The sequence below is a fragment of the Rhinolophus sinicus genome, chromosome 12, assembly GCF_057876585.1.
Source record: "Rhinolophus sinicus isolate RSI-liver-muscle chromosome 12, RSI-T2T, whole genome shotgun sequence".
NCBI lineage: Eukaryota > Metazoa > Chordata > Mammalia > Chiroptera > Rhinolophidae > Rhinolophus > Rhinolophus sinicus.
This window is the reverse complement of record NC_142512.1, coordinates 40,811,994-40,828,480: the sequence shown is the minus strand read 5'-3', so window position 1 is coordinate 40,828,480 and position 16,487 is coordinate 40,811,994. Positions and strand designations below refer to the sequence as shown.

General features: G+C 56.2%; 2 protein-coding genes across 2 annotated transcripts; one reads left to right on the top strand and one right to left on the bottom strand.

Annotated features, from left to right (window-relative positions):
- Window positions 1-658: 658 nt before the first annotated feature.
- Window positions 659-13,678, bottom strand: CNTNAP1 (contactin associated protein 1). Its single transcript, XM_019747607.3, is given in 25 exon segments — window positions 659-881; window positions 884-1,099; window positions 1,584-1,631; window positions 1,740-1,985; window positions 2,159-2,252; window positions 2,705-2,832; window positions 2,997-3,350; window positions 4,257-4,496; window positions 4,731-4,952; window positions 5,452-5,637; window positions 5,937-6,064; window positions 6,148-6,304; window positions 6,508-6,711; window positions 7,110-7,229; window positions 7,375-7,481; window positions 7,929-8,100; window positions 8,355-8,504; window positions 9,002-9,263; window positions 9,885-10,028; window positions 10,586-10,770; window positions 11,330-11,533; window positions 11,617-11,764; window positions 12,229-12,422; window positions 12,517-12,618; window positions 13,481-13,678. Coding segments are annotated over 25 exon segments (4,158 nt in total). The 5' UTR covers window positions 13,545-13,678; the 3' UTR covers window positions 659-798.
- Window positions 13,679-14,237: 559 nt separating this feature from the next.
- On the top strand, window positions 14,238-16,361 carry CCR10 (C-C motif chemokine receptor 10). Its single transcript, XM_019747611.3, has 2 exons — window positions 14,238-14,393; window positions 15,198-16,361. Exons 1-2 carry the CDS (start codon window positions 14,370-14,372, stop codon window positions 16,302-16,304), a joined length of 1,131 nt encoding a protein of 376 aa, XP_019603170.3. The 5' UTR covers window positions 14,238-14,369; the 3' UTR covers window positions 16,305-16,361.
- The last annotated feature ends 126 nt before the right edge of the window (window positions 16,362-16,487 follow it).

Genomic DNA, 16,487 nt, shown 5'->3' with positions numbered 1-16,487 from the left:
ATATGACCTCCTGGGCAAATGAAGCAGCATCTCTGAGCGGAGGGAAGAGGGCTCCTCATGCATTGGAGAGGGGGCCCAGCCTCTGGACAGGCACCAAGGCTGTTTGTTGCATATCTTGGAAGAGGGAGGAAGAGCAGAGGGCTGGCTAGTCAATGCGTCTGCATTATTCTCTATATTGCAAGTGTTTTATGGCTTTGGCTAAAGCATGTGAAGCAGCGGAGGTACTAAAGTGCTAAACTGAGGCCTTCAGTCTCTATTAAAAAAAACAACAAAAGAGGGTGGGGGACAGCAATGAAGTCCTCCCTAACCCCCAACTGAGTGGAAGCCGATGGAAGAAATTCTGCAGGGCAGGGGGGAGGCTGGGGGGATATGGTTTAGCAGCCTCCTCCCCCCATACCCTGTGCATCCCTGCAATCCCACACATCTGTCCCTGCTGAGATCGAATGTTTGAAGGGAGGCAGTTAATCTCCCCTGCATTCTGTTAATCCCTGGCAGCAGCTGGGACAGGGATGGCAGGAAAGGCCTGTGTCAACCCCATGAGGCTTCTCCTTTGGGGCTGGCAAACAACCAGGATTCTGGGGAAATGGAAATGGGCAGGGCATTGGTTTAGGCAGTGAGGCTCGGCCACTCCCTTTGGTCCCATCTGTAGCTCTGCCCACCAAACTTGGCAGGAGGGGCATCCTCTGGATGAGCAGAACCAGCTAAGAGGAGCCAAATGTCCCTGATAGGGTGGGGTAGAGGCAGGTACTGGGGGATTCAGAGGAAATGAACTTGATCCCTGAAGCCCTTCTAATTCATTCAGACCTGGACTCCTCCAGGATCTGGGGTAGGTTTTGGTCCCGGGGACCAGAGGCTGGGGCTGGGGCTGGGGCTGGGGCTGAGGCTGGGGTTGGGGTTGGGGCTGCAACTTGGGTGGGAGCTGGTGTAGGGGCCGGGGCCTGGGCAGTGCCTGAAGTAGGTAGGGGAGGTTTGCTGCCAGGGTGGTAATCGTGGGTGGCCTTGGGCTCGTTGGTATGGTAGGAACCCTTGTAGCGATGATTCTGCAGATAGAAGAGCACCAACATTCCCACCAGCCCCAGCAGCAAGAAGGCCACCAAAACTGAAAGGAAGAAAGGAACAATTCAGGGCAGATCTTTGGATTTCACTGCGACACACACACACGTGTATGCTGTTGGCCAAAAGCATTTGTGTACAGCCATGTATGCTCTGAGCACGCCACTATCACTAAGTGTCTGGTCAGTCGGAAGTTCTGCCTTATCCCCTGCTCTCTTCTATTTCTAATGTTCTCTCCATATCCCTGATAGTTACCCCAGTTTCTCATCTCTCTAGATGTTACTGTACCCCCATTTCCTCATTCCTTAGCCATAGCCCCATTTTAATATTTCAATTGAAAGTGTATAGCATTTAAAAGTCTCCAGTCCAATTGTATACTACCTTCAGCATAGCCGAGCTCATCCTTCTTTGCACCACCATGCACCTAGAGCCTTCACCACCCCTCAGCCCTCAGGATACAGGGCAGGGAGAGAAAGAATGTGAGTCAAAGGGTAGAATTAGGAGGTCCAGATAGTGATCGCACTACTCACAGCCTAAAAGTATGGCAACCCATCTGTCGTCATGGTAGTATGGGAAGTCTGCAGAGGAGAAAGCACCAGTTAGGAGAAGCCTCCACCATGTTAAGAACCATTTCCTTCCCTTCTGTCCCTCCCCTTCCCTCTCTCTTCTGTGTCCCATGGAGGTACCTGGGGGCAGATACCAGGGATCCAGCTCAGGTGGCACCTCTGAGACAAGACGTGGCATGGCTCCACAGTTAGATTCAGATAGTTCTCCTTGAACTCGAAGGGCCTCAGCTAGTTCAGCAGTCATGGGTCGAGGGGTTCGGAAGTGGGTCTTGAGGGGAGCCACGTTGTTGAACCGAACACCAGACAGGCAGCCTGAGAAACCCGGTGTGTTGTAGCGTTGGATCTCCGGGTCAATTACTCCTGTCTCTGAGGGAGAGGCAGGTGCAGAAAGAATGGGGCTTGGCTCACTCTCACCATCCATAGGTTTCCTACTCATCCTTATCGCCACCTTCACTACCATTCCCAGTTCCTACACTCTCTAGGTTCCAGGGACTTCACCTGCACTTCTTACCCAAAACGCATTCTCACCCACAGCTTACCCATAACACGCCCTAGGTACAAGGCCTTGGGTGAGTCCAGCTGGCTGTCCACCAACAGTGAGAACTTCTGTTCTGTCAGTGGGAAATAGTCCACCTGAGGCAGAGAGAGGAAAGGAGCTGAGGGAGGTAGAACCAGAGGCAGACACAGCCAAGACCATGCAGCAACTCTGAGCTCTGTCCAAACTGGCGGTGAGTCCGAGCTCAGTCCTAGGTGGGCGGCCCCTGGACCCAGATGTAGGTTTTGGTATTAAAAACCCAACAACGTTGTTTTGAACCCTGTTTTTGCAGCTTCCTAGTGGTTTGACTTTGGGAAAACCACTTTACTTTCAGAGCCCATTTACTCATTTGTAAAACAGAGATGATAAGACCTGCCTGCCTGAACTGCCTCACAGACCTGTTGTGAGGTTCACACAAGGTAATACACGGGAAAATCCTCTATAAATTGGAATATGTGCTATAAATGCTGAATATTGGACATTTTCCTGGGTGACACAATCTAGATCACGAGGATGTGATCTGAACCGGCCCACCTCCCTCCGCGCACACCTGGATGAAGAGATTGCGGTAGACCCGGGTGATATTGACACTGTGGGGCTGGCCGTCGGTAACTGGTCGCGTGGTTAGTTGGTACACATAAGGACTGGTGCCCAGCTGGTATCGCAGCTGCAGGGTCCCTGTGGGATGGGGAGGAGAAAGAGGGGGTCTCCTCTTAGCTCTCACAAGCCCCGTCTTCTAAGAGCGCTTGGGTCCTTACATTAGTGAATCAAGAGTTACGAGAATGAGGGATGCCTTGGAGGAAGCGGGAGTGGAGGGAGGAGAGAGCCTGTTGAGAGCTCACCATCTTCCTTGATGAGCACGGCCATGTAGTCGCGCACAAAGGAGCTCACGTAGAGCAGGACGGCGGGGGCCGAGTGAGTGCTGAAGCTGAAGGACACCTCTTCCCCGGTCACATTGTAGACAGGCCCCCGGTAACCTGGCACGGGCCGGCCAGGCTGTGGGTAATCAGGCAGACGGTACCCAGGGCCATGGTAGCCGGGCACGTAGCCAGGAGTGTCGTAGCCAGGGATGTAGCCCGGCTCGTAGCCTGGCACTGGCCGGCTTAGCATGTGGGAGAACTCCCGGGCTGCAGAGCGCAGCGCTGACTGCAGGTTATAGCGCATCCAGGTGCCCGCCTCAAAGAAACCGCCAATATCTGAAGGTAGAGGTAGTGAGGTCAGGGCTCCCATTCCCATATTCAGACATTGTACGTGTTGTCCACACGCGTCCCCGGGACTTGCCCTCAGTTTCTGCCACCACCACCACACACCTCCCTTCACTTTTAAGGTCTCCTCGTGACCTTCAGTCACAGGATGGAATCTTAAAACCATGAGAAAGGTAAAAGATCATCTCAACCATCCCCTGAATTTTACAGGTAGGGAAACTGAGGCTTAGAGATGGGTGGTGACTTGCTTAAGGATACACAGTAAGTGAAGGGCCAAGATTAGAATCAAGATAGGACCCCACCAGTACACTCACCACTACTCACACTTCCAAACCTAGACCAAAGTTCTGTTGGTCCCTAAGTCCCTGTGTCTTCCCTACTCCAGCAGACTTCCCCTCAGTAACCTCCCTGCTCATGCCTCCTCCTAGACCAGCCTTAGGGAGGATGCAGTCTGGGCACATGTGCAGAGAGCTGGCTGCGGTGAATGACAAGGCTGTCCTTAGCCAAGAACCAGGTGGCAGACATGTTTTAGGAGTGCAGCAGTTGTCAAATAGGAAGTGGCATAGGAGGGCATCATGCAGCCTGAGGTGGATATGCTTGCAAGAGGGGCATTCTGTGTTGCCTTGGTGATAGTGGGAACATGGGGAAGTTATTTGCTTGTTGCTTTTGCGTTCTTTTACTACCAGCTAGCTGTACCATCCCTTCCTTGCCCCACTTTAATGCCTTTGGAGTCACCCAGCATCTTCAGCTGCCTGACTGCCCCAGCTCAGAGCCCAGGAAGCCAAGGACAACTCCAGTTTTCCCGGGTGCTGACTTTACACCCTCCTTCGTTCCCTGCTCTCCCTACATCGCATTGTGCCCTATGGCTCCCTGTTCTCCCATACCAGCAGCACTGACCGTGGTTGCAGTATGGCCCATCAAAGGCCGTGAGGTCACAGTCACATGTGTAGTAGCTGTAGCGCTCCACGCAGCGGCCTCCATGGAAACAGGGGAACCGGGGGTGGGCGCAGTGGCCTGTGCAGTTGGGCGAGGTACCCTCAGAGGCATTGGCACGGCCTTCCAGGTTCAGAGTCACTCCATTCAGACGCATAGCCCTCAAACAGCCCACGAAGGGGCGCCTCTTAAGCTCTGCAGAGCCTGGGAATGGTGGGTAGGTCAAGAAACAGGTGTAGAAGAGCCAGAGATAAGTATTGGGGTTGAGAGGAGCCAAGGGGGCTAGAACGGACTGGAGAGGAAAGGGGGGCCTTTGGCTCACTCTGAAGCGGAGGGGATTGGGACCTCAGACATGGGGTTCCTGGAAACCAGGAGAATGGTCTCAGAAGGGTGGGAAGGTGAAGGAAGCTTCAGACTTTCCTCTGGGTTGCTGCTCACCAACGTAGAGGGGTTGGTCGTACTCCAGCCAGATGTAGGTCTGCAGGGGCATAGGCCGCAGCACCCAGGGCCGGTGGTCCACGCGGAGCCGGGCCTGCTTCACGTTGATTTCAGCCCGGACCAGGTGCCACTCGTCGTCGTTGAACTCAAAGTCATCTGAGTGTACTGTCAGGTTCTCATCGCCATTCCCCACATCGAAGGCAAAGACCACGTCCCGGGATGCTGGACAATGTGCGGTGAGGGGAGAGGACTCAGACCTCTAAGCTCCCTCCCAGGTTCCTCACAAAACACAGCCTCTCTCCTTCACTCTTTGCAACTCCTGGAATGTCCCTCCAATTTGTCTACAACCTCGGACAACACCCATAAACTACTTAAAATCTCAGACCCCTGGTCTCTCGCAAATTTGCAGATCCCTGGAGCCAGCTTCCCAGCCCCACTTCTCGGGTTAGAAGCATAGCTAGTCAGGTAGGAGACACTGCAGGAGTCCAGCTTCCTTATTCACAGGCAAGGGGCCGAAGGCCCAGAGAGGCAGCCAGGTGCCCCAGGTCACAAAGCCAGCTGTCAAGACAGGGCTGGGTCTAGAACCCAGGGTCATCAGAAGCTCTCTCCATGCTGCCTCTCAAAAGGGCACCTGCCCTTGCCTCTTGCCCCAGCCTCCACCTACCCCCTCTCTCCCCAGAGATCGTCATCTACTCCATGTCCTCCCAGTTTGTCTGCTCACTGTTTAGTTCCACCCGTACGTAAGGTCGGCACCACTGGTAGTAAGAGCCCCCCATATTCTCTAGGAAGACTCCTGAGGGAGCTGAGGTCCTGAAGTAGAAGGAGACATCAAGGCTGTGGTTGGCACGGATTGGAGGAAAGCGTAGTGCAGTCCCAGTGTGGAAGGAGATGGTGTTCCAAGAATTTCCTACAAAACCAGATGGAGGAAGGCTTTGTCAGGGAGGCTGGAGGGTCGGGGAGGAAGGGAGCCTCAGATGGGGTGGGGGAAGGGAAGGCAGAGGAGACAGCTTGGGGTAACCAAGGGGAAACCAAGGAGTGTAGTGAAAGAGATTAAGGTGTAGAAGAGCAACATGGATGGGGGTCATCACAGCAGGACCTGGGGTGTCTGGCAGTGTGTCCTAGAGGCATCCAGTGGGTCAGGTGGCCTAGATTTTGGAAGCTGGAGAGCCAACCCTGGAGGGCACATAAAAGGGGTCTGCCACTCACGATCGCCATAGCAGCGCAGAGGCCTCAGGAAGAACTGGGCCTCAGAAGTGGAGCGGTTCGTATCCCCCACCACCACCTGAGTGACGGGCAAATGGTCTACAAAGGTCAGTAGTCCCTTGTCGGTTCTCCTGTGGGAACAAGAGGCCGTGACTCAGCCCCTGCCACTCACCTGCCCCAGAATCCTGAAAGCCCTGTCCCTTTGCCCCCTCACCACTGGGGCTGGTCAGCATCACAGTTGCAGTGCAGAGCAGGGTCCACGCAGCTCCGGTCCAGACCACAGGCACAGCGCTGGATCCCCGGCTGTGAGCCTCCCCAGTAGAAGTGCTGCTCCTCGTTTCGGCCAATCCAGAAGCTGTAGGGGTAACCTCCTAGGGAAGAGTTGCAGGCAGGTTCCGGGTCCTGTCCCTCCAGTTAGCCTCTGGGCTCCCCCCTCACTCTTCTAAGCAGCCCAGATCCTTGCTTGAATCTTCTAGCCCAGGGCTCCAGTTGAACCATCTGGTTTCCTTCTCCCAGGGCCCCCACTGGTCTTTCCTCCAGCTCTCCCCCTCCCCCGCCCCTATCCAGCCCCCACCTGCAGTGTTGAGCAGCCTGGAATTGTAGCAGGAGAACTCGATCCACTGTTCGCAGTGCTGTGAAGCGTTGGCCAGGGCACTGACTTCCTCCCAGGATGCATTCCAGTACTGGACAGCCCCCAGGAATGGCCGTTCCATGCTAGAACCTGTCACCCTAGTTGTCCACAGCCTGTCGTGCCGCACAACTGTCCATGCCCTGTTCTCTGAGGGAGGGGAGGGGATAGAGCTTTGGCTGGAAATGGGCATTCTCTACTCATCTCCCTGCCCACTTCCACCACCACTGCTCAGCCTGTAGTGGTGCACAAATTTACTGCACAACTCAGAACCAGTAAATGTGGGCTGCAGCTCCATTCCAGCCCAGCTCTGGGCCCTCAACATTGTAGGCTGGAGATGAAACAGCCAGAATGGATCAGGAAGCTGGAATTTATCTGCAAGTCTAGATTACAAATTCCTGAGTGTCCCCTTTCCCCTCTGACCTCCTTTACCCCCAGCACAGTTTAATCTTACTGGCTCCTGTCCACCCTTCAATCCTTCCCTGTTTTCCCCACGCCTTCATATAGCCTTGCTAGCTGCCCCTTCACCACCCATCAGAGCCACTTACCTCGAATATCACAGTACACTACAAATGGCTTCAGGGGGCCACTGCCATCAGGATCAATGGTGAAGTTCCCAGAAGTTTTCCCACTGAGTCGATAAGCTTCACAGGATTCCTTATATAAAGCTGGTGGGTGGTGGGGTGGGGAGAAGGCAATTATGGGGTCAGAGGTCTAGGAGGGTCAGCCCCATCATCTCTAGCAGCCTCATGATCCCCAGAAACCTCCTCCTGACCTCCCGTCTCTGGCTCTCCCCCCCATAGCCCAGCTTACGTTGGTGGCAGGTCTCTCCCTTGTAGCCTGTCAGTTCACAATAGCAGATGAAATCATCCCAAGACTGGTAGCAGCGACCGTCATGCTCACACATGTTAGGGTTGCACCTAGGGAAGGGGGTCAGCACCAAGGGAAGGAACCCTCCTGAGAGCTTGAGAGTGGGGTCTGATCCTACAGGCACCACTCCCAGTTCCTGAGAGCACCAGAATCCAGTGAGACACACTTCACCTAACTAACTGGGGCATTAGGCAGGCCTCAGGGCTCAAGTACTACTGTTTCCCTTCCCCCAAAAGAACAAAGAATGTCTTATACCTCCCTCCAAAGAAAACCCTCTAGAACCAAAAAATAGATGTTTCATTTCCATTCTGAGCATGTGTCACTTTAAGGGAAGAAAGAGGAGGTGAGATATCAAGGAGGAATCGTTTCCAAGTGGGACACTGAAGAGCTGGAACCAGGAGAGGGGAGATCATTGAGAAAGGCCACTCCCATTGGGAGACCATGGAAGAGGGCTTTGGAGGGGTTCACCTCTTATAGGGAGAGGAGCTTCTGGATACCTATCAGTGATGCCACATGTGTCAAAGAGGACCTCAGCATAGTATCCAAGCCGCCGGCCCTCCACCAGAGTCAGGTTGACCAGTTGACCATCCACCTTGAGCAGCTCCATGCAGCCATGGAATGCCGTCTGGTTGGAGTGGCAGCCCCATCGACTGGCTGGCTTGGGACAACCTGGAGCAACCACCCCTGTGAGGCCCTCCCTAGGGGAGACCCAAAGACCCTCCCCCAGGGAGATGCCAAGGGAGAGCCAGACATGAAGGAAGGAAGAGGGCCAATAGACAATGGCAGTGACCGTCCAGTCCCCAAGGTCCCAGAGGGGAAAGAGGAATTTATCCCTACAAAGCTGTCCCTGTCGCCCCATCTGGGTGGACTTAGGTGGGGCCTACCACCCAGAGACGGGTCTGGTCAGGTTGGCTCCCACTTACCCCCAAAGAAGTACGAGGTCCCTGTACGGATCAGCAGTGGGTATGAGACCCTGACCTCTGCCCCCTCCACATCATCAATGCTGATGACTGCATGGTTTTCCTGTGCCACAAAATTCACCTCGTGCCAAAAGCCATCATTCAGGCGGTACCCTGGACAGGAAAGGAGGGTGCTGTGGGTGGGGAAAGCACCACCCTCTAGGAGAAATGTGTCTTGTGTGGGGAAGCAGCAACCCCCACTCTGTGTCCCAACAGCAGCCTATGTGCCCCCCATTGTTACACTGATCACACTCAGTGGTAATATCTCTGAATGTCTGGCTTCACTATCCATAACCCCAGCAGCTGATACAGCCTGCAAAGTCATAAATGAATAACAAACACCTCCAGAGACCCCCCTGGAACTGGATAATACCAGGGCTCTCAGCCTTCCTGCTTCTCCCAGCACCCGTAGTCCCTCAGATCTGTCCCCAGCCTCAGGGGCCTTCATCACTGCCACATTTTCCCAGGGCCCTGGGGCCTCCTGCTGTGCTCCTTTCACCCCCTCGCCCTTCTCCAGTATGCAAAGGCCTCATTCCAGGCCTACAACCTCCCCAGCTCTCCTCTGCCCTTCTCTGGTCTCCTAGTGCCTCCCTACCAACTCCACCCCTCACCAGCGGCGAACTGAAGCTTCTTTCGGCCAGGCTGCGCAACGGACACGTTGACCTGCCCTTCACTGAGCATCAGCTCCACGTGGCCCAGCCCGTCCCCCAGGCTGGAGTAAAGTAACAGTCCTGTGAGGTCCCAGGTGCGGAAGCGAAAGGAGACTGCAAGGCGGCCGCGGCGCGGGAAGCCAGGCACTTGCACGAAGTTGTGAGGACCTCCGAAGTTGACAGGGTGAGGAACCGGGTCCAAGCAGCGGAAGGCCACCTTACCCTGGGGGCGAAAGTGAGGATCCATCAGTACCCGCGAGCCATCCCCATCCCGCCTCTGCTGGGAATCCCATTTTCATACTGGTCTAAGATCTTTGTCAAGGCATTCCCTCGGTGTGGGGCCATGGGGGCAAGACCTCCAACCCTGACCATTCCCACCCCCTAAAAACATGTCTAGCTGTGGAGGGGGTCTCTGCTGGCTCGCTATCACTGAACTACACGGTCTCCAGGGCGACCTCCTTCCTTTCCTTCCAGCGTCCAGAGGCGCTAGATGACCTGCTCCTGAGCTGGGGTAGGGAGGAGCCACGAAAACAGCGCTGGGTTCAAGGCCCTACTAAGCCACTGCGCCACTGCGGACCCCCTGGCCAAGCCACTCCCGGCCTCTGCACCTTATTTTCCTCATCTATTAATTGAGGAGGTGGTTGGACCAGACTACAGCTTAACTGGGAGTTAGAGAGGTGGCCTTTGCAACTCCTCTGAGTCCGTGATGGCCCCTACTTGAGCAACTGTCTGGGGAAAGAGAGGTCCTCGACTTGTATCTGATTTCCAAGATCTCTGCCCGCTCCACCTCTTTGCTTTCCGAGCACCTTTGATTCCCGTCCTCCCAGATCCCTTGCCCACTGGCCTCGAAGGTGATCCGCGAATGGCGCCGCACCGCCAGGTCCGCGATGTTGACTCGGTTGAAGATTACGTTTTCCATGCATCCGCGGAAATTATGCCGATAGGCGAGGTTCTTCTGTGCGGCGCCGATCAGACCCCCGATGAACATCTACGGGGGTGTGGAAGTGAGATTCCCCGGGTGCGAGAGCGAGGGCACCTTCCTTGCGCTCCCCGCCATGCAACTTTTTGAAAGACTTGAAACACACATTTCCCCAGTATCGGTATTAAAGCTGGAAGCTCGCTGGGCCTCCCGAGGCGTGGGTTCTAGTCCCGAATTCACTACAAGTTGGCAGCGTGCCCTTGAGTAAAGTCGATGAACCTTTCTGGGATTCTTTATCTGCTGATCCGGGCCAGGGTCTTTACCAAATCCACGGAGTTGGGCAATCCAAGGGGGCAATTTTCTCATCTTGCCCGAACCGCAAAATCCAGATTTCCAGACCCCATCTCAGTAGTTCTGGGGTGGCGCCCGGGAATCTGCCTGCTAACAGCAACAACGACCCAACGACAAAAACCCAGGCCTTTCTGGGAGCCACAAATTTGCCAAGAGAAGCCAGGATATTCAGGAACAGGAAAGCAAGGTCTTACCTCTGCTGGAGAGAAGTGCTGCCGCCTACCGACCCACCAGGCACCCCACTCAACAAAACGCCGCTCCCCCGTTCCGCTCACCTCGTTGTCCAGGTTCAGTCTCTCAAAGTCGCCATTGAGAATGAAACGCTGCACGTAGCCGTCCAGGGTGAGATTTGCTTGGCGGCCAAATCGGTCCACACGCACATAATGCCAGTGCTGATCGTTCAGGACACCGCCAGCGCTCACCGTGGTATGACCAGGCCTGGGCTGGATGGGGCTGCTGCCTGAGGGTGGGGTAGTGCAGGGTCAGACCTCCAACCTGGAGAACCCCAGGGAGTCCTAGATCCCAGGCGAAGCAGGGGCCGGCAGCAGCCAGGGAGCGTGGACATATAGAAATTGGACCACCCGGATCCTGGGATGGAGCCGAGGTCATTGGCGAGGATGTAACTTAGGGTAAGTCACTTAACCTCTCTGATAGGGGCACAGATACCTCATCATGTGGATGTTATGAAAGCTAATGAGATACAAAATAATAATTCTGTGTGTGTGTGTGTGTGTGTGTGTGTGTGTGTGTGTGTGTATAATAATTTTTCAATGAGGAAACTGGGACTGGGGAAGTGCCTTGTCCAAGGTCACACCGCTGGTAGGTGGTAGACCTGAGACTGGAATCCAATTCTCCTGACTCGGAGTCCGTGTTTTGTTAGCACCAAATTCTCCACGAAAAAGGCGGATTTGTCCAGTTATGTGGGATAACGTCAGGAGTGGGCACGGCTTCGCGGAAGAGGTGAAGCGAGGGGTGCGGCAGGAGCGCCTTAGGGCCGCACCCCAAGTCGCTGAGCTCACCCAGGCTCATGTGTAGCAGCAAGTGCGCCCCCTGCAGCTCTAGAGTCACATAGTCGCCCTGGGAGCCCTCGGCATGCAGCAGGAGCCCGTCCTTCTCTTCGGTCTTGAAGCTAAAGGCGAACACGTCCCACAGGCTCCGGCTGACCCCTCGCGGGAAGCGGTACGAAATGGCATCATCGCCGTCGAAATAGAGCACGTCGGACTCTGCGCGAACGACAGTCGGTGGGCCGGGGACCCGGGAGACTCTTTGTCTCCTGGGGCCCCCACCACGACCTCCCCACCCTTACTGTAAGGGCAGCCGTAGATGCCGAGCCTCAGGCCAATCTTGCCGCGCGGGTTCCAAGCCAAGGGCACGATGCGGATGTAGCGCGCCGTGAAGTGGTAGTGTAAGTCGTGGCGCACCACTGCCGACTCATTCACGTTACCGAAGAAGGTCTGAGGGGGAAGGGAGGAGGAGTGACCAGATCCCCACCCTCGGTTTGTTTCCCTACAACCTCCCAGGCCACAGTTGTCACAGCCAGCTAATCTCGACTTCCGGAAAGCAAAACACTCCTTGATCTCCCCTGCTTTCATGGCTTTTTGCAAACAGTTACGCTTCCCTAGCCTAGAGTGTCCTCTCTCAACACCCTCTTATTTCCTTAAAGCTCAATTCTGGTGTTACCCCTTTCAAGAAGCTCTCCTAGATTTTCTCCTAAAGTATGTTAGACCCTGTCATCATCCGGGAGTGTCTTGCACACATGGTGAGCTGACAGTCCCTGTAGACTGGGACCCAGGAGTGGAAGTCACTGCTTGTCATTTGTGTCCGCACCACCACCACCTCCCCTTCCCCACAAGCTAGTGCCCAGCCCAGGTCCCAGAGCTGAGGAGGTTCTCCCAGTGTACGCAGGGGCCTACAGTACCGCGTTGTGCCCTTGCTGGTAGAAGGGCGTCCAGCTGTCCACTCGGTCACCATAGAGCAGCATGTAACGTGTGACCCAGTCCCACGAGTTAAAGGAGCCCTGCGTGGCCACGGCCCGGATCCGGTGCTTCTTCATTAAATCGATCTGGAGCCAGGGATTCGGGTCCCCAATCCGGGGAGACCATCCACTTATGCCTATAGAAGGGGCAAGGGCTTTCACCAACTGCTCCCCTTTTACCCCCAGCTCTCCAGAGTCGCCCCACCTCACCATGGGACGCCGCGCGCTCACCGTGCAGCCGGGCAAAGCGCGGCGCAGTGAAGAGCCCATAGTAGGAAGAGGCGCCCAGGGAGCGTGCGTAGAGGGGCCCGACCAGCTCCTCATCGCAGCCGTCTGGTTGGGGGAACGGACATGTTGGTCAGGGCGGCCCCTCCCAGGTCTTCCCAAATGCCTGGCACACTGAGCAACTGGAGCTCCTCCTTGTCGGTCCCCCAGGGGCTCATCCTGCCCTAACTTAAGCCATCTTCTCAACCTGGGCTGCAGCAACATCTGCACACTCAAGGGAGGCTGACTTCTCCTTCTGGGGGAACCTCTAAGCCAGACCCTCCCTAGCCCTGCTCCTGCCCTGGTACCAATGGGGCTCAGCACTCCCTCAAACACAATCCCAAACCTCAGCATCTTTTGGAATCTGAATCAGCCCAAGACACCAATCCAGCCCCAGCCTGAGCATTAATCCCCCTCATCAGCATCCCCAAACCTGCACCACCGCCAAATCCAGGCCTTGGTCCCAACCCCAACCACTCTTGGCACCATCACCAGCAACATGTCCAATCTCAGCTTCAATCCGGGGCACCAACTCTTGCTTGGAACTCAGCCCCAAACCCTAGCCCCTGGGCCAGTTCCAAGCTCAGCCCCAGCCCCTAATAAAACCTTAACCCTAACCCGGTCACCAGTAACATTCTCACCCCCAACACTCAAACCCAGGTACCAACTCCCGCTTGCATCCTAGTCCCGATTCCCGACCGGGGCCGACTCTGTCCTCGGCTCCGAGCCCAGCCAGCCCCAGCTCGGGACGCAAGCGCCAGCCTCGGAGCTGCATTGCGGAGCGCGGGGGAAAGGCAGGAAGGAAAGCAAGCGAGCGCGCGCCGGCCGGGAAAGGACCCGCGACCACCCAGCCGCAATGCGGTGCGGGACCCGCCCTGCAGGCTTTGGGCTCCCGGGCCCAACCCTGCCGGCCTCCGAGCCCCGCACTCACAGTAGCCCCAGCCCTGGGCTCCTGAGACCGCGGCGAGAATGGCGCAGAAGAGCCTGAGACGCATCCTGCCGGGTCTCGGCGGCCGCCTCCCAGTGCCCGGCTCGGGCTAGAGCTCCAGTTCCAGCTCACGATACCAGCTCTCCTGGGGTTCAAAGCGGATCGCTGTCTCTCCTACTTACCCACCCCTTCCTCTTTTCCTCTCTCCCCCAACCCTTCTCCCCCACCCCCTCTGTCGTTCCCGGTTCTCTGCTGTTGGATCTCTGCTCTCCTTTCCACCCTCTCTCCTCTCACCTCCCCCCTTCCCCAGCCTCTCTCCTGGCACGCGCCGCTTTCTCCGACCCCGCGCAAGCGCGCGCCTCAGCCTTACTGCGAAAGGGCGGGGGTAGAGAACCTGCAACCACCGGGAAATACCCTGAATAATCCGAGGTTGACAGGGGCTGTGGTCCCAGGCTTGGGGGAAGGGAGGTCCTGAAAAATCTAAAAAGCCTGGAGATGGCGAGAAGAGTAAGTAAAAGATTCTGACATTTTCTGAAGGCAAAATATGCTCCAAGCACCGTTACTAGGCATCCTCATAATACTGTGAATTCAGCGTTTTCACCTTACTCCTCTTTGCAGATGAAAAACCTGAGGCTCAGAGAGGTCAAAAACACTTACTCAAGATCATACAGGTAGCTAGCAAATGGGAATATTCCAAAAACCTATTCTCTTTCTACTGTCAGGGTAAAGAGAAATTAGTTTTTAGGGGGTGGAATGGGACAGTTAGGTGAAGAAGCCTACAGACCCTAATCCCCACCGCCCTCTTGGCCCCTCTCCCCGCCCCTTCCTTCCTGTTCCACTAGTTTAACTTCTCTCCCCAGTGGCTCTACCTCAGAAACCTGTGTAGCCAGAGATGGGGACTGAGCCCGCAGAGCAGGTGGGAGTGGGGACTGGGGGGGAGGGGAAGGATTACAGAGAGGGAGGGTAAGGTGAAGGGATGGGATTCCACACCTGGCAACAGGCCTCTCCCATGCTATGACTCATTCATGATGCCTGGAGCCATTTGGGACCAGAGACCCTCCTGATAAATGGGCTGGGGTTGGGGGACAGGACTGGGGCTGAGGGGAAGGGCAAGCTGAATGTAGAGGTCCAGGGTCCCAACTGAAAACCTCAGCCCCAACTCTTGAGACCTGCTTATCTTAAGTTGTTCACTGAACCTGTACTGGAGGTAGAGGTGGGGTGGAGAGGGGAAAAGAGAAAGGAGACAGCATGGAGTCTGGCCACTAGTCTGAGGCAAAGCTTACATGTATGTGGGCGTTCGTCCAGGAGAGGGCGCTGCAAGTGGAATTGGAGCTTGAAGATTTATTAAGACAACCGCTTGGCCTATGAAGAGCACAGATGCTTCACATCCATTATCTTATTTCAAACAATCCTTATTTCAAACAACCCTGCCTGTGAGCTGGTCAGGATTTCTAATCTTGACATTACATATTAGGCAACTGAGATCCAGAAAAAGCAAGTGGCTTGTTCAAAGTCACCCAGGAAGCTGGATGCAGTCAGAAGGGGTGCAAGGGAAAGCCTGTTGAGGATGTGCTGAGTAGAGTTCGGAGTCGAATTTGTGTCTTCTCCCCATGTACTGTTGTACCTGGTCATACTGCAGTTTGGAAAGCATATGTGGGAAGGTGCAGGGAGGGAAAATGTCTCATAAGGTCTCTCCTCTCATTTTGACCCCCCCCCCCAGTTCTCCTGGGGTCCCTACTCCTACTCCGGTGACGAAGAGGAGGCGTACTCTGCTGAACCGTTGCCAGAACTCTGCTACAAGGCGGATGTCCAGGCCTTCAGTCGGGCCTTCCAACCCAGTGTCTCCCTGACGGTGGCTACGCTGGGTCTGGCGGGCAATGGCTTGGTCCTGGCCACCCACCTGGCGGCCCGACGCGCTGCGCGCTCGCCCACCTCCACCCATCTATTCCAGCTGGCCCTGGCTGACCTTCTGCTAGCCCTGACCCTTCCCTTTGCTGCAGTCGGGGCTCTGCAGGGCTGGAGTCTGGGAAGTGTCACGTGCCGTGCCATCTCAGGCCTCTACTCGGCATCCTTCCACGCCGGCTTCCTCTTCTTGGCCTGTATCAGCGCAGACCGCTACATGGCCATTACGCAGGCCCTCCCAGCTGGACCCAGGCCCTCCAAGCCCGGCCGAGCACACTTGGTCTCAGTAATCGTGTGGCTGCTGTCGCTGCTCCTGGCGCTGCCTGCTCTCCTTTTCAGCCAGGATGGGCAGCGGGAAGGCCAGCGGCGCTGCCGTCTTATCTTCCCCGAAGGCCTCACGCAGACGGTGAAGGGGGCGAGCGCGGTGGCGCAGGTAGTCCTGGGCTTCGCGCTGCCACTGGGCGTCATGGCGGCCTGCTATGCGCTCCTGGCCCGCACGCTGCTGGCCGCCAGGGGGCCGGAACGCCGGCGCGCGCTGCGCGTCGTGGTGGCCTTAGTGGCGGCCTTCGTGGTGCTGCAGCTACCCTACAGTCTGGCCCTGCTATTGGATACGGCCGACCTACTGGCTGCCCGCGAGCGGAGCTGTCCTGCCAGCAAGCGCAAGGATCTGGCACTGCTGGTGACCGGGGGCTTGGCCCTTGCCCGTTGCGGCCTCAACCCGGTGCTCTACGCCTTTCTGGGCTTGCGCTTCCGCCAGGACCTACGGAGGCTGCTCCGGGGTGGGGGCTGCAGCCCAGGGCCTCACCCCCGCGGCCGCTACCCGCGCCGGCCCCGCCTTTCTTCCTGCCCGGCTCCCACTGAGACCCACAGTGTCTCTCCTCCTGGGACAACAAGGGCTGCGAATCTAGAGGAGGGGGCGGGCTGAGGAAATGAATCAGGAAGGGTAGTGGGAAAGGGGCTATGAATGAATCAGGAAAGTAGACGGGGGGACACTGAAAAAGAGATAGGGACCTAAAGGAATTGCTTCTGTACTTGGCCACATTAAACTGATAACATGGAAATGATACACAACCCAACAACTGTTACTATTTTTGAGTCACCGACTTGG